Source organism: Sycon ciliatum, chromosome 1 (assembly GCF_964019385.1).
Source record: "Sycon ciliatum chromosome 1, ocSycCili1.1, whole genome shotgun sequence".
In the NCBI taxonomy this organism is placed as follows: Eukaryota; Metazoa; Porifera; class Calcarea; order Leucosolenida; family Sycettidae; genus Sycon; species Sycon ciliatum.
This window is the reverse complement of record NC_088643.1, coordinates 73,103,808-73,129,274: the sequence shown is the minus strand read 5'-3', so window position 1 is coordinate 73,129,274 and position 25,467 is coordinate 73,103,808. Positions and strand designations below refer to the sequence as shown.

The 25,467-nt window shown below is 46.5% G+C and overlaps 1 protein-coding gene across 3 annotated transcripts; it reads left to right on the top strand.

The window, feature by feature from the left end:
- Positions 1-492: 492 nt before the first annotated feature.
- On the top strand, positions 493-25,467 carry LOC135805342 (iroquois-class homeodomain protein IRX-2-like). 3 transcript variants are annotated; one of them, XM_065319363.1, is made up of 10 exons: positions 507-679; positions 1,597-1,723; positions 4,876-4,935; positions 6,459-6,509; positions 7,563-7,739; positions 11,898-11,961; positions 12,787-13,058; positions 14,997-15,091; positions 17,598-17,863; positions 23,988-25,467. In XM_065319363.1, the coding sequence occupies exons 1-10, from the start codon at positions 639-641 to the stop codon at positions 24,443-24,445; spliced, it is 1,611 nt and encodes a 536-aa protein (XP_065175435.1). In that variant the 5' UTR covers positions 507-638; the 3' UTR covers positions 24,446-25,467. The 3 variants fall into 3 exon arrangements, with proteins under 3 accessions (XP_065175437.1, XP_065175435.1, XP_065175438.1); XM_065319366.1 differs by lacking the exon at positions 507-679 and adding an exon at positions 1,794-2,004 and having other exon boundaries at positions 1,614-1,723; XM_065319365.1 differs by lacking the exon at positions 4,876-4,935 and having other exon boundaries at positions 493-679.

The window sequence follows — 25,467 nt, the reverse complement described above, 5'->3', positions numbered from 1 at the left end:
TAGTATTAGCGTTGACCATTACGCCATTAGGACAAAATAACATACTACATGCACGGACATAGAAGTCAGAACGGTTGGCCAATTGGTGGGTTTCACGCTGAGCGATCATCGATGATCAGGCAGGCAACTATTTTCAAGTGCTGGGGGCATAACCGTTACATCCCTGATACATTCTTGATACATCTACATCACTGTATGGTGAGAATCTTAACCCGCACTCTGCCGTTCCTTCATCTTTCCGCTGTTCCTCCTCGCGGGGCACGATTCTTGTCGAGGAGATGCACGTACATGTACATGTATATGGGTCACCGAGAGTTGAGAGCTAGCATCAGTTGTTACATCTGTGTGCTGCTGCTGCTGCGTGGATTGGGTTTCTTGTCTTCAGCTCCTTCTTCATAGTGGGTTGGGTGAGAACCATACCTAGACGATCCTACCATTGTATGTTCTAGACAACGTACGCCTTTCCGGACCTTCACTCTGGTTTCAGGCAATTCTAAAGTTTACTTGCATGAATCCTTCCTCACCACGTCTGTTGTTCTCTTCTTCTGATAAGTGATAACACTGCTCTTGCCGGGTAGTGCTAGTCTCGGGTTTGGCACTAATAAGACGTGAAAGTTACGGATTGCCACCACGCCAGGATGACATCGGAAAAATACAGAGACTGCAAGGCATTCCAAAGGTAGGGAAGACCAGCTCCGTGCTGCTGTGACAGTGTGAGTCCACGTAGTTTCCCCTTCCAGCATTACACAATCATGATGTAACACACATGTACTAGTAAATGAACAGTTCGTATGGTAGTGTATGGTAGGACACTGATTGAAAATAACTCCGACTGTTCCGCTTCTGTTTTGCTGGTATCAAATGTTGCCTGAACTTTCATCGAGTCTCAGTTCACTTTCAGAGATTTACCCATGTTCACAGTTGTTTGCATACATTCGTCCAATTGACTTCGTCCGAGCCAATGCATCTGTACCTGAATAGGTCATCTAGCCTGGTTACTGAGTATGATGTTCATCCTGCTCAGTTCCTCCCCCATGACAGTGATACCGTAAAAGAAAATTTAACGTCATTGTCCCATGATATGTGTGGGTGGGGGCTACCAGCAGGTCTTTCCACTCACGGATCAGTTTCCAGGATCAGATACCTCACGCAACTCATCGCGCCCTTCAACGGACTCTTCATTTCCCCTAATGCCAAAAATGTAATGGTCCCTTTCGAAATCGTGAGTGCGCGTGTGCTGCTTCAAGGCGGAGATCGAAACAAACGACAGATCAGGCCCTCACGAACCTGCACGCGCGTCTCACCACATCCGGCCACGACAACTATCCTTGCCTAGAATTCTAGGCCTTTCCTTCTAGAAGGCTAGATAGAGGCTAGAATCTAGCTGCTGCTGACGTGTGTGCCCGGTGAATGCCCGTTGCATTGAACGTAAAATTCACGATGACGCCAAAATACCTAAAATTTACAATTGTACGGCTTATCATCATGCGCTAGGCCTACTGTGCTGACCATGCTAGTATTTGCTAGTAAGGCTGGGTACAGACAGAAACTGTAACGACCATCTTTGTCTTGTTTTTCTTGATTTCTGCCTCGAAGCCACGAGCTGTTTCCGCTATTGAAACTGTTAGCCGACAGTCACGATCGCATTCCCGGACAGGATCACCCTGAAGTCATGCACAATGAAATGGAAAGCCTCCTTCGTCTCGAGCTGGGCAAGTACGATGTAAGTAAATCCTGTGGTGTCATCTTTACCCAGGGGGTACCATTCATGACGAGCGTGTGCATGTGTTTAGGTTCCCCGTACCGTCATTATGTCTCAACAAAAGAAACAAAGCTATCGCAAAAAGAGTAGTTGCGATGAAGATCACCACCCAAAAATGATGGTGAGTTTTCCCGTGAACGTTGCCGGATCGAGATTCGACACGGATCCGCACAGCAGAACTCGCTGGGTGATCATCACAACGACGACGAAAGCCCACGGACAGTGCCAGATCTTATCGGCAAGTACTGCCTGTATGTGCATCTGTGTTTAGGATATTTCACTTTAGTTGCAACGCTAATGTTTTGATCTGAAATACACGTGCTCCGACTTCACACTGCAAGTATTGGGCGATTCAGACTACGGCCGATTGTTTCCACGTTTCTACGACTCAGCTCAGACGTGTTTGATCAGCGACTGTTCAGTATCATTTGAAACACGACTGCATCACCATGGAAATTCAAGTTCAGACGTGATTTTGGCCTTTGTCTGAATCGAAGCATTTCACGAGTGAACTAGTTTGTTGCGTTTGCTGTGGGTTTTTTTTTGTAACCGTAGTGCATTTCAAATAGACTCTACCACTGGAACATCATCTCTTCTCCCCGTAACCCGAGGGGTTCCGCAGGGAACAATCTTGGGTCCCAACCTTTTTAACAGATATGTGCGACTCTTACCTGACCTGGCTGCAGGGAGCGGTGCAAAGCTGCTCATGTGTGCCAATGACAAGACTTTGTACGCTTCCTCACGAGATTCAATAGTATGCGCCGATGTCGTGTCCTCGGCTCTCGCTAACCTACACAGTGAACTAAGATTACTGGGCATGAGCGTTAATTAATGTTGACGAAACCGTGGTCATGAGGATCTTGCCGTCGTATGCTCCTGACGTACAAAGACCAGTTCTTGTTGAGCTGGGTGGCACTAACTTAAGGGAAGTGAGTGTAATTCGCTGCCTTGGTATCCTTATCGATAACAAGCTCTCGTTTGTTCCATACGTAGATCACCTCACCAGCAAGGTGTCACGCAAGATAGTCGCGTTGCGACGCACCTTCCGCCAAATGGCAGCATTTGCCCGTCGCCAGTACCTGCTTAGTGTGATGCAGCCTGACTTTGAGCATTGTTTCCCTGTTTACGCATCTCACCTATCAGCACAGTCCAGGGAGAGATTGTTTACTTTGTTCCGTCGAGCTGTACAAGTTACCTGCTGTGCTTCATACCATGCTGCTGTTCCACCCCTTGCTTCTCTTCAAATAAAACACCTTGAATAACAATACATTTATCATTTCCTTACGTTTACGTTTATTTGTCGTATTGTTCAGCCTGCATCATGCTTATGCAGTCTTTTCCCTTTACCTACCTCTAAGCGGTCAACTCGTGGAACTACAACAAACAATTTGTCAATTTGCTTGTTAAAATCCATGGTAGGGTACATTTCCTTTTCTTCCAGAGCATCCCTTATGTGGAATGCCCTCCCTACTCACTTCAAACGAATTGAAGACATTAGATCATTTTCTACAGAACCTTTGCACGCTCTAAATGACGACAAATTGGCTATATCCCTATATCCCTCCCTTTTGAAAATGTATTTAAGCAATAAAATAAGGCTTGGAATTTGTTAAACTCAACTCGGATGGTGAGCCAATTAAATTATGGTGAAAAAGGAGAAGGACAAAATGTTACGAATTATGACTAACTGTCCACCAACGTAACCAAATCTTATACAGTCAGCGAGTACGACAAAAGTTTTAAACATGAATATCGACGGACTTGCCCCTTCTGTTCATGTCTTGCCCCGCTCTAGTAATGATTCAAAAAGCCGCCCAGTCCACATTCGTTCTCCGTTTTTCTTTCCTTCCAGTTGCATCTTCCTTTCTGCTCTGTTTTACTTTCTCTTTTCGTTTGTCCCTCTTGATATTTGTACTTTGTGGTGTTGAGGCAACGAACTGAAATAATAAAAACCAAACCAAACAGCCTGCTCCCCCCTCAAAAGCCTTATGCCGTTATTTTCATTTTCTTTGAACATGGTAACACACACAGAGTTCATCAACAAACTACAGTCCTGCTCAATGAAATCCAGTCGCTTCTTTCAAGATTGCGCCTTGCACCATTTCGCAGCCCAGTGTTGGCAGGTGTACGGTCGGCTGCGCAAAGCCCGGCGTATACTTGAGTGACGCTGTGACTGGATTTCATTGAGCATCACTGTACATGTACATGTAACCGGCCCAGTTCCACAATGTACATATCTACATGATTGTATGTGTGATGTTGTGTGACTTTTGATACCTTGCAGTTGCCTGCATTCTGGACACAACAGCTGAGCCCCCACTATTACATGTATCTGCACACACACACACAAGCACACACACACATACACACACATACACACATTTGGACCTTTGGAAAGCCCATCGCCAAAGGCGATGATAGCTATTAGGCGAGGCAGTAGTTCTTTTGTCGGGATAAATCATTCGGACGGCGAAAGTCGCGGCCGCAGACACAGACGAACACTCTTGGTTGGTGCTGACTTTTTGGCTTCCGACGGCTACGCTCGCGCCAGTCCTCCGCTCCTGAGCAAGGTGGTACCATTGCGCCTCCGGGATACAGGTCGCAAGCAGGTCTGAAGCTGCCACATCTCTCCAACCACGCTTGGGTCCATGGCGGGGCTGTGTGTTGGTGCCCTCCACACACACACACACACACACACACACACACACACACACACACACACACACACACACTAGTTGTGTGTTGGGGTGGGGGGGGGGGGGGCTATACTCTGGATTGGTCTGAATTTGGCGTTTACGGTTGCACATATTAGGCGATTCACACGACAGGCACATGCACGTTTTATAGCTAGTGATTCACGAGAAAAGTGGTTGTGTGGATTCACACGGCTGTACTCGACGACAGGCACGTTTGCATTCAGTTTGGACGATTTACCCACCAGTTGCCATGGGTATTTCAAATGCCGGGCAACTCTACAAAGCATGGAAATAGTAGCAAGGTGAAAAGAACTGCGCACAAAATCAAGTCTTGTTTCACGCTTTTTTGGCACGAGATGACACTGGCTGATTGCAGGTCAACCAATACAGCCATATACTGATGTATTTTGCCTACAGGATAGGACTCGCATTCATACTCCGAAGGTCAAGGAAGGAATGGATGACATAACCCAAGCTGTAAGATCATTGTTTGTCTACCCTTATGGATTTCTATGGAACTAAGGATTTGCAGAAAGTGTGACAGAATCTCATAGCAATCTCCAATCACTGAATGGGAAATAACTGTTATGATGTAGCATGAAATAACATAATGTCACCACTTGGAATTGGACGGGTGCTAATTTTGAAGCTGTGTCTGACGAATGGAATGAGTGTAGCCTGGCCTCAGTGGGCCAGGCAGCAGACAAGGAGAATCATCAGATCAAACTCACAAGTAGGTCACAGTTCAGTTGTAGATCAGATGTAGACTCAGAATCAGACTGAATTGGAAGAGGATGAACTGAAGTGTGACAGCCCTACTTATACCTGGCCAGAGTGCTCTCTGTCCAATCAGGAGCTATGCATGTGACTACCATGACTACAGGTGTGGTGCAACTGCACCAACTAGGAATGCAGTGAGTCATGCATGATGTCAAGTAACAGATGCCTGCTAAAAAAGTATGAAAACAAGAAAAAAGATTAAAGCTTTACAACAAGGTGGCTCGAACCTAAACTACACGATCTACTGTTCCCAAACCACTGGCATCCCTCCATACAAGGTACAATGAATGAGGCATGCCCAAATATGCAATATGCACTGTGTTACATCACTCCCTCCCCAAATTGAATCACGTCCTCGTGATTATCAAATAAATCCAGTCAGTGCAGGAGAGGGAAAAACACAAGATAACTGGAAAATGCCTCCAGTTATAGAACTATATACAGTATGATACAAATTTACCTAATGAAGACTGTACACAAATGTCAGGACCACATTGTCCTAGCGATAACGCGCTGGAGGTTGAATATTGTTACGGTTTCGCAAACCATATGCATGCTGCGGTGCAACTGGTGCTACTGGTGCTACGACTGGAACTTGTAGGAACTCGACTACTGGTTCCGGAAAGCTAACTGCTGATGGAGACGGATGGGGCCGATCAGCACTACTATTGACACTGGTATCGTCTTCTCGAACCGGTTTTAAACGGTTGACGTGAACTACTTGCATCTTACCAGTTTGACAATGCTCAATGCGATACACCACATCATCAATCACTTCAATGACTCGGTACGGTCCCGTCCATGGTTTCCGGAACTTCTTCGTGGTGCCTGCTTTCACAGCTGGGTTGTGTAAGCGCACCTTGTCATTGATCGCAAACCGTGGCTTGGTTGTCCTTGCATCATAGTAGTCCTTCTGACGTTTCTGTGCCTTAGCGCCAGCTGATCGAGCATGAGAAAATGCCTGCTGCAAGGAGGTCTCACACCAGCAGCATCTTTCAGCGCCTTGTGAATCTAAGAATGCTCGCAAACATGCCAAGCTACTCTCTCTCTCTCTCTCTCTCTCTCTCTCCCTCTCTCTCTCTCTCTCTCTCTCTCTCCCTCTCTCTCTCTCTCTCTCCCTCTCTCTCTCTCTCTCTCTCTCTCTCTCTCTCTCTCTCTCTCCCTCTCTCTCCCTCTCTCTCCCTCTCTCTCCCTCTCCCTCTCTCTCTCTTCTTGTCTAGATATTGGATGAGATGTCAAATTTACTGGACAACTGCAGAACATTGCTCGATGTAAGTCCTGAACTTCTCCCGTCTAGCAATAATATAGAAGAACGTGCATTGCAGACTCAGCGGAGGACGTCCAGGTTGGTTGTAACTCTGAGTTTCATGCCGTTGGGCAATCATCAGACAACTGATACTCGGGTCTACCCAACAGTATGCTTATAAACACATAGGGCCACAAGCATGAACAAATTTAGCGCTAAATCTGGTGTAAGGTATGGGGAGAAAGCTGGCGCTGGCCAACGCGCGACAGTAGAAGTGCCAGGAGGGTGGTGGGCAACAGGCAGGTGTAAGCATGAAAGCACGGAAAGAGGCGATGGGGAGGCAGTGTGCAGCAGATGGGTGGAGGTGCCAGGAGGATGGCGGGCAATGGGCCAGTGAGATCGCTAGGCGGTCTTTGGGTGACGGGCAGGCGTTGTGAGGTTCAGAAATACTTCCGCGAGAAAGTTAGGAGTCTGTTAGCTCCCGGCTAAATGCAGGCCCCTCACACTCTTAGAACACAGGGTTTTGTAGTATTGAATAATTATATGGAAGAAGTATTTAGACAAGAGAGTAGACAAGAGTGGAAAGACAAGAACGAATAGAGAACCACTGGAGCATGCGCTCTTCTGTACTTGATGGGATCTCATTGCTATGGTGAAGGAGCGGCAATCCATCCAACATGGAATTAGGAGCTCATCAACGGTCAACATCAACCTTAGCCAGATGTTACTCTCCGTTGAGTAGAACCTGGGTTTTAGGGTGTTCGGCCCTGCTAGAATGCACTGTTGATCATGTCACGAGGGCAAGACATCTACACCGATCCATTGTCCCGAAGTATGCATACTTGTTGCCAGAGTGAAAGGCAGACCGTTCATGCCGGCCTACTATGCTTTGTGTGCACGGTATTTGTGAAATTGTTTCTTTGTTCCTGTTGTACTGCCTAGTTCACATTGGGCAATGTCTTTCCCTGACTGCAAGTGCCTTTGCTTACCAGCAACAGATCTCAGTGTATCTGAAGACGAGCAAACATCGTTATGGCGTTATACCAATGGATTGCGTTGTGTCTTGTCGCATTTTCAGCTTCACAAGCAATGTCACAGACGCATGCAACAGCAGATCTGTCACATTCAGAAAGACTTCCTGGAGCAGTCCAGTGCTATCATCAATAGTGTGAAGCCGTTGCAGCAGGCACCGGTGTACCAGCCTCGGGGATACGATGCTATGCCAGGAACAGTGGAGACCGGAGGATCAGTACTGGTGAGTGTACGACTACTGTAATAGGTGTATTTATGCTACGACCACACTACAATGTCATACTCACTATTAGTATTTCCTGCTCGTTCCACACTGCCACCGGCGACTTGTTCTATGAAATAGCCTTTTTCACTCACAGGGCAACTATTCAGTAATGGAGTAGTGGTCTACCAGAGCAATCATGCTCACGATGGGGAGAAACAAAGACCACGATGATAGGTTCTACAGAGTTGCGCCGGACAAGAGCAACTTCTCGAAAATGTTTGTGATAGAAAAATACATTTTTACAGCAGAAATGGTGCAACTGCACGCTTTCCACATAGAACACTGGCATGTGCAAGCTGCTAAACGTGAGAATAGTGTGAAGAGAGCTATTGACTCGCTCACTGGTGGAGGAACACACCACATAGCACAGACGGCGTAAACCTTACGAGGAAATGCCACTACTACTGACCAGGCAGGAAAGCGAGAACAGTGATGCATAGTGAGATGATCATGGTTGAACAGTGATGCATAGTGAGATGATCATGGTTGAACAGTGATGCATAGTGAGATGATCATGGTTGAACAGTGATGCATAGTGAGATGATCATGGTTGAACAGTGATGCATAGTGAGATGATCATGGTTGAACAGTGATGCATAGTGAGATGATCATGGTTGAACAGTGATGCATAGTGAGATGATCATGGTTGTCATGGTGATGCTACTGGAAACTATACTGTGCGGCATAGTGAGATGCCGATCATGGTTGTCATGGTTGCATTGTCCCTCGTGTGCAGGCGAGGCGAGACCAACCGCCAAGATCTGCCTATGCGGCAGGCTCGGCTGCCGCTCAGGATTCAGACTGCTCTGTCCGCCCGTCGACGGGATCGACAGCGGGAGTCCTCACTGATGCCGATGTGCACCACGAAACTGGTAGCCGCGAGTGTGACACGAGCAGGTTTAATGAGCAACATCTGACTAACGAGAGACTAGCTTGGGCATTCACTCCAGTCAGGGCTGCTTGGTCAATGGTTCGTATCAGCAGCTCAGTTTGATCAATCCTGTAGGTGTTGCAGAAGTGTCCTGCTTTTCTCCTTCCTTCTTCACCGACTTGTTTTGCCACTTCTTCTTCGTTCTTCACCGACTCGTCTTGTCATTTCTCCTTCCTTCTTCACCGACTCGTCTGGTCCACTCTGCTCTGCCACTGACTTCACAACAAAATATTGCAACGGAGCTTTCGGCCATAATGCCCCAGCTGGCCGCTCGTTGGTCAATTCATGTGGCGTCTGTTGTAGGAGCTGCGGCAACCAGGGAAACAAGTAATGGCCCAACACCATAGACAAAACAAGAGGCAGGTGGGCAGTATGCCTAGGACTACGGGACACTTCGAATCATGATTACGCTCTACAAAGAGAGACTTTAGAAACTGAGTCGTTTCAGGCCTGCCGAAATGGTATGTTGATAACACCAGCTGAGCGGGGCGAGTGACCAGCGCTCAACGTCCACCATACGGCTGGCATATTGGATTTTCTTGGCTCAATCATGGGCTTGTGTTTGAGGCTACACAAATGCTGCGATAAGAGTGATCTACACATCGAAATAAGTATGCTGTGGCCACGACCAAAAAACCTCTAGACCGGACGTCCAGCTGAGCCTCTGTATTTCTGTTCAAAGAACTCCCACCGGGATGGAAGGTCTTCACCGCTGCACGTTAATGACTTTGCCTTATCCCGATGTCCTCTACACCTGTCCCCGGCACCCGGAAGAGTGACGATGAGGTCGTCAACTTCATTCTGACGTGCAATCATATAGCCACTAGAGGCGCATGTTAGTGCGTGCTCGGGGCTCAAGGCAGTGCCACACACGCGTGCACGCACACACGCATGCACGCACTCACACACACACACACACACACACACACACACACACACACACACACATACACACACACACAAACACACTTACCGTATCCTACCAACCATTCAGCTGTCGTCCATGACAGATACATAAAGCATCACGGAAGTCTGACTTTTCGTAGGATTGCTCCATCCCGCCAGCGCACGGAGCAGCATTCAGCCAGGACGACCGGCCTTTCTCACTCATCATTGTCATCATTACAGCGTTGCCTTGCACATGACATATTGCACCTCAGCCGTAGAACAACAGTGTGCAGCTTAAAGCCTCCCTATCCGCACAGCAGCGTGTGTTGTCATTAAGAGAAAATGAAAACCCAGTCCAAGACACTTTATTATCAAAATAGTATAAGCGGTGTCTACTCCGCTTGCGGCAATCCTTCATTTTGCCACCTGAAACTGAATCACAAATGAGCAGACAACCACAAGGATGACCAAATACGGAACCGCAGTACAGTTACACACACACAGGTGAGATATATGCGTAATTGCTCTTAGATGCTCTCGTCAGATCTATGCTCAGTCCACAACACTCTACCCACACCTCAGCCAACTGAATACGCTTCCCATCTGCCATCCTCAATGTCCGCTCTTCCACACCATACGTAATGACGGGCCATGTAAGGGCTTTTTGTTAGCCGCACCTTCAACCCGTGTGATAAGTGGTTGTCTTTGCACTGCGGAGGCCGGATATGTCTGCTAGTAGTGTCTTTCTCTTAGCGCTAGCAATCCAGGTCTTGCCATTGTCAGAACTGTCACCGTCCACTGCCTTTAATAAACCTGGGTTTTAAAACTTGCAGGCGTCTTTCAGAGCATCATCTAATACCACCTGCCGATAATAGTGGAGAGGATTGCTGGGCTGCAAACTGTATGTCACTTTGGTCTTGCTAGCATTCCAGTTCTAGCCTTTGTCCTTGCCTTCTTCATTCACAGCTGCCAGCAGTTTGCCGATGTCAAGTGTGTGTGTGTGTGTGTGTGTGTGTGTGTGTGTGTGTGTGTGTGTGAGTGTGTGTGTTGATGTGCATAATGCAGCAGCATCAGCTTGCCGCGGGGTTAGAATTTTAACCCCGAATTGCCGCCGTATTCCTTTATTTGTGCTTCACACATGACATACTTTTTTCTTTTTTTTTAGCGGTGAAGATGCGATGGCAATGCATCCCTGGGCCGTACTCCTTTCTGAACGCTGCTGTCATGGGTGGATCTGGCACAAAATCCACTTTCATGCACGGCTTCCTTTGCGACAAAATGATTCATATCGGAAACAACTTGGCTGGCCTCCACGTGAATGATGGTGCCCAAAGACAATCAATCAACCAAGTTACAGAGTAGTTAGTTTGCGCTAATCGATTTCTGAAAACCACTCACATTTTTGCAGACGGTGGAAGCCCACGTTACCTAGACTGAAAAAGATTATTGGCCAACACACCCGGACACTCTCCTAATTATTTAAGAGATTTAAACTGTCTTTTTTTTAGACCTGCACACAACATTGACCACAGCGCAGTGGACCTCATTCAGTGCAATTCTAGTTTGTCGATGTAGACAAAAGTGAAATGTTGACAGTTGATAAAGAAGAACGTAAGCAGCAGCATTCGACCGTTGAAAAATTCTGTGAAAACTGACTCCACCACTTGTTGATAACGACACCTTTTTTTTTAAAGAAATCCTCTGGGTTGTGGTTGCTTTTGTGTGTGTGGGACTCTTTATCAGATGGTTTTAAATAAATAGAAAGAGGTCTCGACCTCAGATTTATGGCTATCATATAGAAACCTGTAATACGAACCGAGGCTTTGCCTTGGGGTACTATTTTATGTGTACATATACAACCAAGCGGGTGCATAGGTAGCACGAAGAGTCCATAATCCCCCAGAGTGCGCAACTTCACTGTTCAGATCTGGGACGGCGAAATCCGTGTTGCACGTCATAGTGTGACATCATGAGTAGGGTAGAGTATCTCCGTGGCGGACCGCGTCGACGGAATGACGCAAGTCCGACCCGAAACATGATGTACATCACGGATTACGCCGTGTCACAACCCCGTCCCAGTTGCACAGTCTTCTGGGGGATCATGGACTCTTGGTAGCACGCACAGTGTGCAAAACAATGGCGAACACACACCTACAGCACAGCAATACTACTCGGGGCATCTCTGCTTTTTTCAGTGTTACCACCCCGCATTGCTCCATTTGTCTGACATCTACATGCATATAACACTATGACTTTTTCCCACTTTGCGTAATGATTTCTTGTTCCGGCGTGAGCAGGTCGGGAAGAGATCAGCTGATTCACTGGAGAACCGGCCCAGTCAATTACAGCTCCATCCTAGAGGTGTGTACCTGTATGCAATTGAGTGGTTTCGAATCCATCACATGACCGTAGGGGACAGGCATGTTGATTCCTACTCCAGTCAATCCCTGTATCTATGGGTCACATGATGTCGGTCATGTTGCCATGTCTATGGGTCACATGATGTTGGTTATGTTGCCGTGTCTATGGGTCACATGATGTCGGTCATGTTGCCTGCGTACACATGCGTACACTCCACACCAGCGCAAGGCCGGTCTCGAGGCAGGGCACCGTTATTCTTGATCCGAGAGTCTCCGCAACTCCCCGGGTTCCCCTCAGATGTTTACGGTATTATGACGCAAAGATCCGATTCCGTTCGACCATGGCCCTATGCAGAGCTGGATCAGGTGTTGCACACTCTGGGCCTGGGGGGTTATGTACTCTTGCTAGTACTTTTGCTTGTACTCTTGCTTCGAATCCGTTCTACTGGGTCCTGGACTTTCTACTGGGTCCTGGACTTTCTACTGGGTCCTGGACTTTCTACTGGGTCCTGGACTTTCTACTGGGTCCTGGACTTTCTACTGGGTCCTGGACAATGTTGTCGCCAACTTATTTCCATGTGGTTAGCCCGTTAGTGGTATTGAGTACAAGTGCATAATGTAAGATATGTGTGTTTTGTGTGGGCATGTATGTGTGTATGTGTGTCTTTGTGTGTGTATGTGTGTTTCTTTGTGTGTGTGTCTTTGTGTGTGTGTGTGTGTGTGTGTGTGTGTGTGTGTGTGTGTGTGTGTGTGTGTGTGTGTGTGTGTGTGTGCATTATCTTTCTGTTCACCTGCATACATGCATCGAATTCCGACCGTCCGCCAGCTGATAACGCGAGCAGTTCCAATGTTCTGCCCGCTAAGAGAAGGATCTGTGCAAGCCATATTCTGGATGGCAGGCAACGGGCTGAAGTTACCCATGATGAAAGTGCTGATGACACCAGTGTATCCAGATACGAAGAGAGAAGTCCCCCAGATGGAGAGCAGGCACTTATCTCCCCCGGTTTCGACAATGAGCAGGGTCGCATGAAACCGACGTTTCGACATCCACCAACAGTCACCAGCTACTTGAAGGAGTGGTTTAGCAAACACAAAGAGGTGAGCATTGCCAACACCCATCTACATAATCCCACACTGGGCAACTCTAGCCCGAGCGTAAAATGGATGTACAGTCAACTTCGCGTATAACGACACTAGGCGGGGCATCAGAAAGGTGTCCTTATTCGCAAAGTGTCCTTCTACCCGAAGTCTCATTATATGTATTACAGTTAGATGGGACTTTGCTCTGGGCATGGCAATTCTGTCGTTATTCGCGAAGTTGACTGTACCGTATTTTCGGAAATTACTAGCACCCGTTTTTTATTACCGCCTGTCTGAAATATAAAAACTCGGATGTTGAGCCAATAGTAATATGGGGAAAGAGAAAAGGAGCTATACGTTACTAGTTATGACTAACAGTCCACCACGGTAACGAGATAATATAATTCCGCACCTGAGCCTTCCAAGTTGGAAGGTTGTTGTGTAATAGCTGAGATGGGCAGTTAGTTACATTTTTCTCTCCTTGCGTATTTTGTATCTGCATATTAGTACCCTTTCCGTGAGTCGCTCGTGAGTAATGTATGAGTCGTGTATGGCTAAACCCGTATTTCCCCACATTACCCGTATGACTGTCTGTTGTGAACTGTGATTGGCTGCTAGTATTAATGTTACAGAATGTTCCAAAGCTGTGAACTGTGATTGGTTAATTATGCTAATGTTTCTAGAATTTCGTCGGCGCCCGGTTTTAGTAGATTGCTGATTGGTTAATGACCTACAACATGGCTGCCGGTTACCGGACTTTTCTTCCCTTGCTTTCTTCTTTCTTGTTGCCTTCTATTCTCTTTGCATTCCAAGTGTGTATAATATTTCTTTCCTGATAACTACTGGTAAACTACGACGTGAGTGTTTAACTGGAGTGAGTGTGATTGCCTCCGGGGCCAGCTATTATATTGGTACCAGCGGTGGGATTCGAACCCACGCCTCCGGAGAGACTGGAGTCATAACTGGTAACTTGTAGGTCCTTTTCTCTTTCCATGTGGGAAATATGCGCCACATCATTTCAGGGCATTCTTTTGGAAGTTTTTTTAAATTGGGTGAAATTGTAGAGCTCACAAACTACTAAGCGCCTCGGTCAGTATTGCCGAAAGTCACAATAGCTTTTAAATGTGTAGAAGTAGCTCACAAGACTAAGATGTGTAGCTGCTAACTCAATACATTCCATGCGGTGGTCAGTCCATGGCCAATTGCACATAAACACAAGGTGTGACGCAGCTCCAAAATTTGGTGGGCGGTGAGTTGATCAGGCTCACTTAGGCAGCCAAAGACCAAACATCGCTTAAAATAATAAAGTTATGATCAGCTGGGTGGATTATGATCAGTGAGTTATAATCAGCTCATTGGACTCACTACCATCCAGTCAGGTCAACAAGGGCACGTGTGATAAGTTTTTTTTCCTTTCAATCTGAGATCAATGGTACTTTCTGCCCGCATGCGACCACTGTCATTATGCCTTGATCACAGCGTGTAGTAAACTATAGTTTCAGCAGCATGTAACTTGGACTAATTGGCATCTCCAACATTACAGTCGCAATGTCAGATATTAGTCTCATGCTCCAGAACAGTCGGGTTAAAGTAGCACAATAAGTTGCGACCTGTTGCATTGTCAGACTATGCATACATGCTGACAGAGTGTGGCGTAGGTTGGATGGTTTCGCTTTATTTTCTCTGACTCTCTCTCTCCCTCTGTTTGCTTTTCCCTGTTTTTTTTCTCTTCTGCCTTTCTCGCTCCTTCTCTACCATTGTGTGTATGTGCGTATGTGTGTGTGTCTCTCACTCCCTCTCCCCCCCCCCCCCCTCTCTCTCTCTCTCTCTCTCTCTCTCTTTTCATCTCTCTTTCTCACTCTCTTTTTAGTTTCTCTTTCTGTCTGCCCCTCTCTCCCTTTCTATTAATTTTCTCTTTCTCTCTCCCTTTTATTGTTTTCTATCTCTCTCTCACAGAACCCATACCCTACTGCTCAGGAAAAGGAGATGCTTATTGCCAAATCGGAGAAGAAGTTTGGCTTTACAATGACCAATCAGCAGCTTGATAACTGGTGAGCGACTTTCATCTTCCCACTTTTTCTCTTGCATTATTCTTCACCAGTCGGCTAAGGTCATACTCATGCCACCTGCTTATCAAAGACCAGCAAATTAGCGTAGGTTTTGATGCTAGTGATGTGCATACAAAAAGATGCAAAGCTCACAATTCTGGCTGTCCATGAGTTTAAAAAAAACAATGATGTGAAATCCTAGCAGTCCAAAATGCGGCTCGGTCGGATGAGCCATTCATTATGTCATCATGCGTGGTATATCATCCGAAATGCTTCATTGGCAAAGTTGCCAACATTGTGTGCATCACGGCACGATGCTGTCACCTGCGTTGCTGACCTGTACGTTCATTATTTTCTTTGATAGCTACTGGAGAAATTATCGCAATGAATAGAGCAAGAGGCATACTGAGAGCAGCCGGGCACCATGACATTATTCTAGCGTGTTTATTCCTAAACGGTTTCAAGCGGTGTTCTCGCCAGAGTAATCATAGACACGTAAACAATAACCTAGGAACGACAACCTGAAGTACTCAAAGAACTTTATTGAAAAAATCCATGATTACCTGATCCGGAAAAACGAATAGAAAAATCCAAAGCAAATTCTTGCTCACAGGCAATTATTACTCAATTACTGTATTACAACCATAAGTACTAGTACAATATTAATAATGCAATGAAATACCAGTAAGTTAAGCACTCGGTACACAAACCATGAGCAAAATCTACTTGTGTTTTCGAGGCCATCTCATCAGAAAGATTACTGGCAAATCTAATTCAATCAAGAACGCAATATTTATACGCAATTGCAGAGTAATAAATTAGAACCTATCCAGCGCGAACAAATGGGAGCTGAGAGAAGGTATAAGAACGAAAACATCAGGTGGCAAAATATGAGATAAATTTACCACCAGCAAGTAACCGTGCAAACATGAAAGAATTACTGATCTAAATTTGCAAACAATTTCAGTATGAACAAATTCTTCTTCTGCTTACATAGGAGTGGTTTAGTGGTAAATATGTAGATGGACTGCAAAACATGCAAATATCTTTGACTACGCGAACGAGACCAAACGGAAAAAAACAACCATCAGTATAACTAGAACAAAAATCACTATTCTGCAGCAGATGGTTAGCCACAGCAGAATCATACACCCCCAATAACCACTACCAAGACCAGTGCATGTTTTGGAATTACAAGATGAAGAAACCGACCTGTTCATCCGTGAAAGTATATCCTTTGCTGAAGAAGATGATGTTCACGTTGATGTTGAAGACACTTCCGTTGATGACCTTGGTTGTGAAGAAGATGATGTTGATGTTGGTAGTGGTTATAGGGGGTGTATGATTCGGCTGTCGGCTAACCATCTGCTGCAGAATAGTGATTTTTGTTCTAGTTATACTGATGGTTGTTTTTTTCGTTTGGTCTCGTTCGCGTAGTCAAAGATATTTGCATGTTTTGCAGTCCATCTACATATTTACCACTAGATCAGTCCTGTGTATATATAAAGCAGAAGCAGAATTTGTTCATACTGATATTGTTTGCAAATTTAGATCAGTAGTTCTTTCATGTTTGCACGGTTGCTTGCTGGTGGTAAATTTATCTCATATTTTTCCACCTGATGTTTTCGTTCTTATACTTTCTCTCAGCTCCCATTTGTTCGTGCAGGATAGGTTCTAATTAATTACTCTGTAGTCGCGTATAATATTGTGTTCTTGATTGAATTTGATTTGCGGGTAATCCTTCTTATGAGATGGCCTCGAAAACACTCAAGGAAGGTACTTGACTGTATAAGAATATGACAAGTAGATTATTATTGGGAATAGTGAGAAATAAAAATGTCTTGCCTCCGAGGCTGTATTTCCACCGCCATAATTAGATCCTTTGTTTATACTAACTTCTCACTAACTTAGAAGTTGCGACTTCGGCGGTATTATTGATGAAGTTGGTTGTTCCAACGAGGAACACACGCTTCTTGCCGAGCTTGACACTTGAATAATTCACGACTGGCATCCGGCGCACACGAGGAGCACATCGCACCTTCCACACGGCAAACCCGCAAGAAAGGGAGTGGTGTTTTCTTGCAGGTTTGCCGAGTGGACGGTTCGACGTGCTCCTCGTGTGCTCCGAATGGCGGTCGTGAGTCAGTCAAGTGTCAAGCTCGGCAGGAAGCGTGTCTTCCTCGTTGGAACAACCAACTTCGTTACTTCTCACTATTTCATAATAATCCAATTCTATCACTTATGTATTGGTACTTCTGGTTGCCATTCCCTACTGTTCACTTGCCTGTAATTCCTCCAATGAGAACACTAAGTCTTCTAACTTTAACTGGTAAGCAGTGTTGCCGGAAGAATGCCGTTCTGTCTGGAACTCTGAATTACAACCCAACCTCATTCTGCTTTCAGTATCAATCAGACTGGCGTACACTATCACATTTTACTTCGATTCTCCTTTGAAGTTCATGGCTTGTTGAGTGATAACAATTTTGATCCCAACCCGACTGTGTGACAGGTTCATTAATCAGCGTCGGCGAGTTCCGAACGGTCCCAATCGCTCAAGGCTAGGATCAGTTGGCCAGTCAGCGGCTGAATCCGTCACTGTGACAGCGGGCACAGCAGTATCATCAACCTCAACCATGCAGATCGGCAATCCACAGAGCCAGCTGAGCAGCCACACACGAACTCCCATCCAATCGCCGACTATGCCCAACAACACTGCACTCAGTCCTGTTCAGCTGCAGATGGTGATGTCACAGCAGCACTGGGATAGTGGGCACGGTGAGTGGTCGGCATAACATTCTTTTGGGAGCAAAGGTCATTTGATGTATCATACAAGTAGTTCAGTGTGGGAGCAAAGCAAACCCATTCCTAAAACCATCGCCGAAGTCGCAACCACTATTTCATACAAGTAGTTCATTATTTTACGTACATCAAATGTACATGTATGTGTTGTCGGTGCGTATGCGTGTTGCTGGTGTGAGTAAACTTAACCCTTTAAGAGCCGCCCCATACTTGAATGCAAAACTTCAAAAGATCGTAACTCAGTCCAATCTCGCTCAAATCCAGTGATCGAAATATCCAGGGCGAAGAGAAAACTCTCACCTGTCGGGAGAAACAATCCGCGAAGCACTGCAAGCCACGGTTCCTGAGATAAATCACTCGTAAGTTGAGCCGCGATCGCGGCAATTTCAAAAGCGCGCAGTGCGACTTTAGTATTGAGAATTTTGAGACTTTTCGCCACGCTGGTTTACTCGAATTTGCACGGGTTTCACTGTTGATATTGTCAAGAGTACACAGCGAAAAAATTGGAACTCCACGATCGAGTAAAATGAAATATCTGGAGTGGGACGCAATTGGACGCATTTGGGGCATTTTTCGTACTGTCGCTGCGATCTAGCGCTGGCTAGACGGTGTGCTGGCTATCATGATCGACCTCATTCTCTTCCTCTCGCGGAGACCTTTCCAGGAAGCCCTAGATTGTGAGGATTGAGTGAGTAGAACTGAAGCTATGATCCAAGGAACACGAAAAAATGCAGAATTTTGAAAATTTCCTGTGGCTCTTAAAGGGTTAAAAGAGATTTCGTCTTCGGTTCATCATATCCAGTTAGTTTGCTCCGCTCATCGAGTGTAAAAAAGCATTCACATAGAGCATATGGGTTTTCATTTTTCAATATGTTGTCCTCCTGTGAGGATAACAAGAGGCATGTGCAGATCCAGGGGAGTTCGTTCGTTTCTCTTATGATTTGTCGTCTGACTCTTTTATAGTTGTTGTGTGATCAGTCGGTGTGGTGGGGATTTGTGTGACATCAGGCCGCACCGAAAAAGTCTTTGTTTCGGGTAACATGGCCAGAAAAATACCGGTCGTTCAGTCGGCTCTCTTTTTTTTGCCGATATTTTTTGCCAGCTAGCTGGCCTCTGCGTACACCGCAGACACACCCACACACAACAGAAAGATACAGGTCACAGTAGTAGTGTGGTCTTTGTTCACTCACGGTGGAAGATGGAAGAGCTCAGCGTAGTGTATACATGAGCAAGAAGCAGGGCCTGCCACCTCACGCATATACATGTACACGTATGTACCAGACCAACATGATGCAAGAAGTGAACCACTGTGGTGAATGAGGCCGCCGGAAAATTAACCAGCCCGAAGCTGGCGGAAAAAACCTCAGGACCCCGGCGGAGGCACAACCCTGAGGAAAAACCGGTTAGAATAACCCCATAAGATAAATGAACAAAACGTAGCCTGCAGGACCTATCCCGAAGTGAGAATAAAGGGGAGGGCGGGTAGGAAACTACAACGAAAAGAGAAAGACCACGATGAAGAGAAAAGTTTGAGAACACTGACAAAAAACCAGCTGATGCAATCCACGGTGCCGTATCTATGGTGAAAATGCTGGCAAAAAAATACATTTTTCGTTTCATTCACTACTCTCAGCCAACGAAAAATAACACTTATGCATGTCATGCACCAGATCTAATTACCGTTGTGCACTTGTGTACAGTACACAGCCCAGATACAAAATGTGTGGTCAATAAAACAGGCGTAGTAGCATTCTCCATCGACAGCTCGATCATACCGCCGGGAACAGTCAAACTGGACCGTGGTCATACTCAGGCACCGAGCAGAGCTCCGAGACGTTGCACATCAACACATCATTCAGCGATCATTGCGGGCCAGGAACTACACCTTCCTGTTGCTCCAACGTAAAGAAAAAGAATCAGCGTCCGAACTCCAAGTGGAGTTCAGCATTATCACTCTTGTCAGCACCGTTGCGGCTTGACCCGGTTTCGATGAAGACAGCACACACAGTGCTTTTGAAGTGAGCGTTGCCTTCTGGATGAAGAGTTTCCTACAAATTGCTCAGGGTACAATCCTCCGTGATAATACAGCTGTTGACGACGGTCCGGCCACCGTCAGCTATAGCGACCAAATCGTTTTGCCCCTAGAGTTTCTAAACTAAAACAAGGTGTTGTCGAGAACGTTACACTTGGCAACTACAACCACCCTGCAACAAATCCGGCGGACTTGATCGAGTCACTCGAAATGAAGGACTGAAATGTGCAGCCAGAGCCAGGAAGGAAAATCTCTGGGCGTGGCACACTGCGAAGTGTACAGTCATGTACATGCGTGTGATGCGCACAATATGCGTATATGCATGACTGGGTCGTTTCGTCTCACACATACTGACATAGGCACATGCGCTTGAGTTGCTAGTGTACTGGTGGTACCTTGCATAATTATAAAAGTATTGCGATAACGCACTGCACATTAAACTATGTGAACATGGTGTTTTTGTGGTGTCCGTGTGTCGCGTGATGGACTGCATTTAGGTTCACTTATAAGCCCATGCGCTTATTTGTGAGGGTGCGCTTATGCCCGGATATAGGCACATGCGCTTAAATGTGCGTCACTACGGTAATCCACAAAGGAGGCAGATGTTTTATTTATTTATGGGTGACTGGTATGGTGTTGTTGAGTGGCTGGTGTTTTTTGTTTTGTTTTGTTCTACCATTTGAATCAGGGACAATTCTAACTCTGAGGAGAGAGTTTTGTCGTCACGAGTTCATTATGTGCACGTGTACCTGTTGTTCGTGCATGCGCATGTTACTGTTGGAGAGAGAGAAAGTGTGTAAGTGTGTGTGTGTGAGTGTGTGTGAGTGTGTGTGTGTGTTTGTGTGCGTGTATGTGTGTGTGTGTGTGTGTGTGTGTGTGTGCGTGTGAAGTGAAAAAGTGAAAAAGAAGTGAAAGTGAAAAAAGACCAAAAATAGGGATTCACTGGCCAGAAAAAGTCACTTCAAATAGCTGTATGGTGTAGACCAGGCTGAATAGTGACGGTCAATTCTTCAGCCTTGCAAGCTGTTGAATGGTGCAATCCCAGCACAAGTTGCTATGGCATCTGCCGTAGCATTGCTATCATCGCCTCCGGCGATGGGCGTCAAAGGTCAAAGGTGTGTGCGTGTGTGTGTGTGTGTGTGTGCGTGAGAGAGAGAGAGAGAGTGAGAGAGAGAGAGAGTGAGAGAGAGAGAGAGTGAGAGAGAGAGAGAGAGTCTTCATCTTCCGTTGGTCATGACCAAGTAGTTGTTTCCTTCGTGTCTTGAGTCTTGTTGTCCGGTAAAGCTATTCAGTGTGCCATGTCAATCCCCTTCGTCCAGGAATTCTGAGTGGCGAGATGGCAAGAGGCTGGGAGCAGACTGAGGAAAGGGGAAAAGACTAGTTGCAATAGATGCACTTGACTTGGTGATGCCAACAGCATGGATCATTGACGGGTTTGAGGCCTTGCCCCCTTGCCACAGTATCCAGTATTCAGCTTTTCTCAGTGTGAGAGTGACACAACTAAGGCAGCAAGGCATGCACATGCAGAATAGCACCCAGATGCAGAATCGCACCGAGATTCAGAATAGCATCCAGATGCAGAATAGCACCCAGATTCAGAATAGCACCCAGATGCAGAATAGCACCCAGATGCGGCAGAATATCGCCGAGATTCAAATAGCACCCAGTTGCAGAATAGCACCCAGATGCAGAATAGCACCGAGGTGCCGAATAGGCACCAAGGTGCAGAATAGCACCCTGATGCAGAATAGAACCCAGATACAGAAATCACCCAGATGCAGAGTATCACCAAGGTGCAGTATATCACCCAGGTGCAGAATGGCACCCTGATGCAGAATATCACCCAGATGCAGAATAACACCAAGATGCAGAATCGCATCCAGATGCAGAATCGCAACCAGGTGCAGAATAGCACCCAGATGCAGAATCGCACCCAGATGCAGAATCGCAACCAGGTGCAGAATAGCACCCAAATGCAGAATAGCAGATAGACGCAGAATAGCACTCAGATGCAGAATAGCACCTAGATGCAGAATACCACCCAGATGCAGAATAGCACCCAGATGCAGAATCGCACCCAGATGCAGAATCGCAACCAGGTGCAGAATAGCACCCAGATGCAGAATAGCACCCAGATGCAGAATAGCACCTAGATGCAGAATAGCACCCAGATGCAGAATATCACCGAGATTCAGAATAGCACCCAGAAGCAGAATAGTACCCAGATGCAGAATCGCACCCAGATGCAGAATAGCACCCAGATGCAGAATATCACCAAGGTGCCGAATAATACCCAGATGCAGAATAGCACCCAGATGCTGAATATCACCAAGGTGCAGAATGGCACCCAGATGCAGAATGGTGTGGGTCAATGCAGTTAATCCTTGTTAGCGCTTATCACATGCACAGACCGTCTCACTGCTTCTGTCCTCATCATGGTTCCTTATATAAGTTATAACTTACTTAACCATGTCCTTTTGTCTTTGGGCAAATCTACATACATGTATATCGCATGCACTGCTCGTGCACGTCTGCGCACGCTGCACTGATTGGAGCACCCAATATGCCACCTGGTGCGCCTGTCTGCGTTCCGCGTGCAGCATGCAAGTATAAGGTACACAGGGCTGTGCGCCTGTCCTGGCTCTGGGTCACACTTACAGCTCAACCATCGAGCATACACTGTATATCACGCCAGTTTGAAGAGCTCAAACTGTTTAGTTGTTGTTTTCTGGCGCTTCTTGCTCAGCAGAAGTGGTTGGCTTCTGAACTATTTTCCCGCCATCCGACCCATACCATTATCTATAACCAGGACTTCCACTATCGGTCCATTTTCACAACAAAATACTGGGTGCTGGCACAACGCTAAAAGGGGAAGTTAAGCCTGAAATCAAAATTTTCAGCAGTTGTAGTCTTCGGGGTGCCGACTCGAATAGTCTTGGTCCGAGGAAGCTGAAACCTTCCGGTCATCCTTTATTCCCAATCGAACTCGCGCGCTTCCGCCGAAACTGGGTGACGGCGCCCTACTAGATGAGGATTTGTATGCAAAATGTCACTAAAAGCGCCATTTTGTTCTTATAAAAGCACGGATGGCCGCGATTGGTCCATATGTTGTAGTCTAGTAGGGCGCAGTCACCCAGTTTCGGTGGAAGTGCGCGAGTTCGATTGGGAAGAAAGTAGGAAGGGAGCGTCTCAGCTTCCTCGGACCAAGACTATTCGACTCAGCACCCCGAAGACTACTACTCGTGAAAATTTGATTTTAGACTTAACTAATACCTCCCATTTAACGACAATGGTTTAACTCGTTCAATCACTCTGTGCTCTATGTTGAGCCACTCAATCTCTCGTGCTCTATGTTGAGCCACTCTCTCTCTCTCTCTCTCTCTCTCTCTCTCTCTCTCTCTCTCTCTCTCTCTCTCTCTCTCTCTCTCTCTCTCTCTCTCTCTCTCTCGTGCTCTATGTTGAGCCACATTGCCTCACTCGCAGCCAGCACCCCCATAACTCCAAACTGTGTGTTTGTGTACTTCATAGTGGTCTAGTATCTGCATGACAGTTGTGCATGTGGGATGTGGGCTAACACCCAGATGCAGAATAGCAGCCGGATGCAGAATAGCACCCAGTTGCAGAATAGCACCCAGATGCAGAATAGCACCCAGGTGCAGAATAGCACCCAGATGCAGAATAGCACCCAGATGCAGAATCGCAACCAGGTGCAGAATCGCAACCAGGTGCAGAATAGCACCCAGGTGCAGGGTACTACACCTCCGCAGCACCTTCCTTGCCACTTCACTGTCTGTTGTGAAAGCAGCTGAGTAAAATTAATGAAATCCAGTCGCAACTGTGCACAGAGCTCAGGTCAACTATGGAAATGTGCAAGTGTTCGTTTGTGAACAGTGGTGACAACTGCCAACGCTGCCTCTGCATGCACAACAGTGCATGAGCAGCAATCACACATGTAGCCTGAGATATTAATGCATGTGCGGCTTTCTTTGTGTAGTTGTCTTTGTGTTTGATTGCTGCGACAACAGTACTTTCCTCGTGTGGCTTTCTTTGCGCTTTTGTCTGGAACAGGAACAAGCACACTTGGACCAGCATCCATCTTGAAGTCACCAACAACCCTCACTGGTGCTCCCATCATCTTCACCACCACAAAACCTGGGGTTGCAAAGAGTAGCGTAGCCATTGCTGCTCCACAGCAAGTCCTTCTATTGACCCCTGCTCCTCAACCTGCTAGCACACAGCCCGCAGTCCTATCAGCACTGTCACCACCGTCCCTTCTTCCACCAGTGTCAGGTATCACGGTAGTATCACCACCAGCTATACCGATGGCAACTTCTCCTCTGCACATGGTGTCCCCATCAGCTGGGACATATGCCTCCACGCAAAACCCTATGCCAGAAGTCAAGCGTGTGGCCTACCCTCAGCCAATCCACCACCAAGGCTACCAGGGTGCTACAACCCTTGTGTACCAAGTGTCTGACAATAACCCTAATGCCAAGCTCAACGCCCGACATAAGCCAACAGCATAACTAGTTTATCACAGCCAGCTCGGAGCACAAGCCACACAACACTGTCAGCTACAACGCAACCAGTCAACCTTATCAACTGCAACTACCCGTGGGTGAACGAAACCGCAGCAGCAGGTGTGTGCCACCCAGGACCTCCTCGACTAGCGGCATAATTCTCCATCGGCTGATGCAGAACAATGCAAGTAAAGCTTCCAACAGTGCACAATGCATATCCAGAAGCTATAGTTCAACCATCCGTCTCTGCTATCCTGCACTGCCACAATTGCACCTGCCTCTACTAGCCAGCAGTGTCGCAATTGCAACTAGCTCCACTGCACTGTACAAGTGGCCTGCAAGGACACTCACTCTTCAAGAATTCCTGGTATCATCGTGAGTCAGAAATGCCTGTCTGATTCCTACTCCCTGTGACAATATTCGTCTAAAAGCCCCGTTCATGCATATGCTCCTGGGGCTTTATAGCTATTCTTAGTTGTAGGACTGGTTCTTATGTAGAACACAGCTCATCATCATCACGGTATTTTCCTAGGTGTGTAATTGTCTGTGATGTGTCACCAATGTGACACAACACTGCAGTAACTAGTTACTCTGTATTGCTATCCTGTGTTAGATTCACGAAGCCCGAGGTATCTACAATGTGTGGTGCGTGCACTTTTTTAGACAAGTATCACTGCAATGACTTTACTTCCCAACCTGTGATGTTGCCTGCTCTCTTTCCTTCTCTCTTGCCACCCTGCCTCAGTCAGTAAATCTAGATAGGCTTAAGAAGCCAGAAACCTTGTCCGCCGTTCAGACATGTCGCGACAGTGGCCTGGCCACTGCACCAACAGCATGCTGACTAGGCGGCCGCTGTACAGCCTACACTACAGGCTATGTGTGCTCTCGCTCCCTGTATCACTGTGAACTTATGTTATTACTAGTGTTATTTACTGCGTGACATTCACCACCATTTCGCTCTGTTTATAATAATTATACCCTCTGGTAATTATTGTTATTTTTAGTTCAACTAACCTGTCACCAAACCA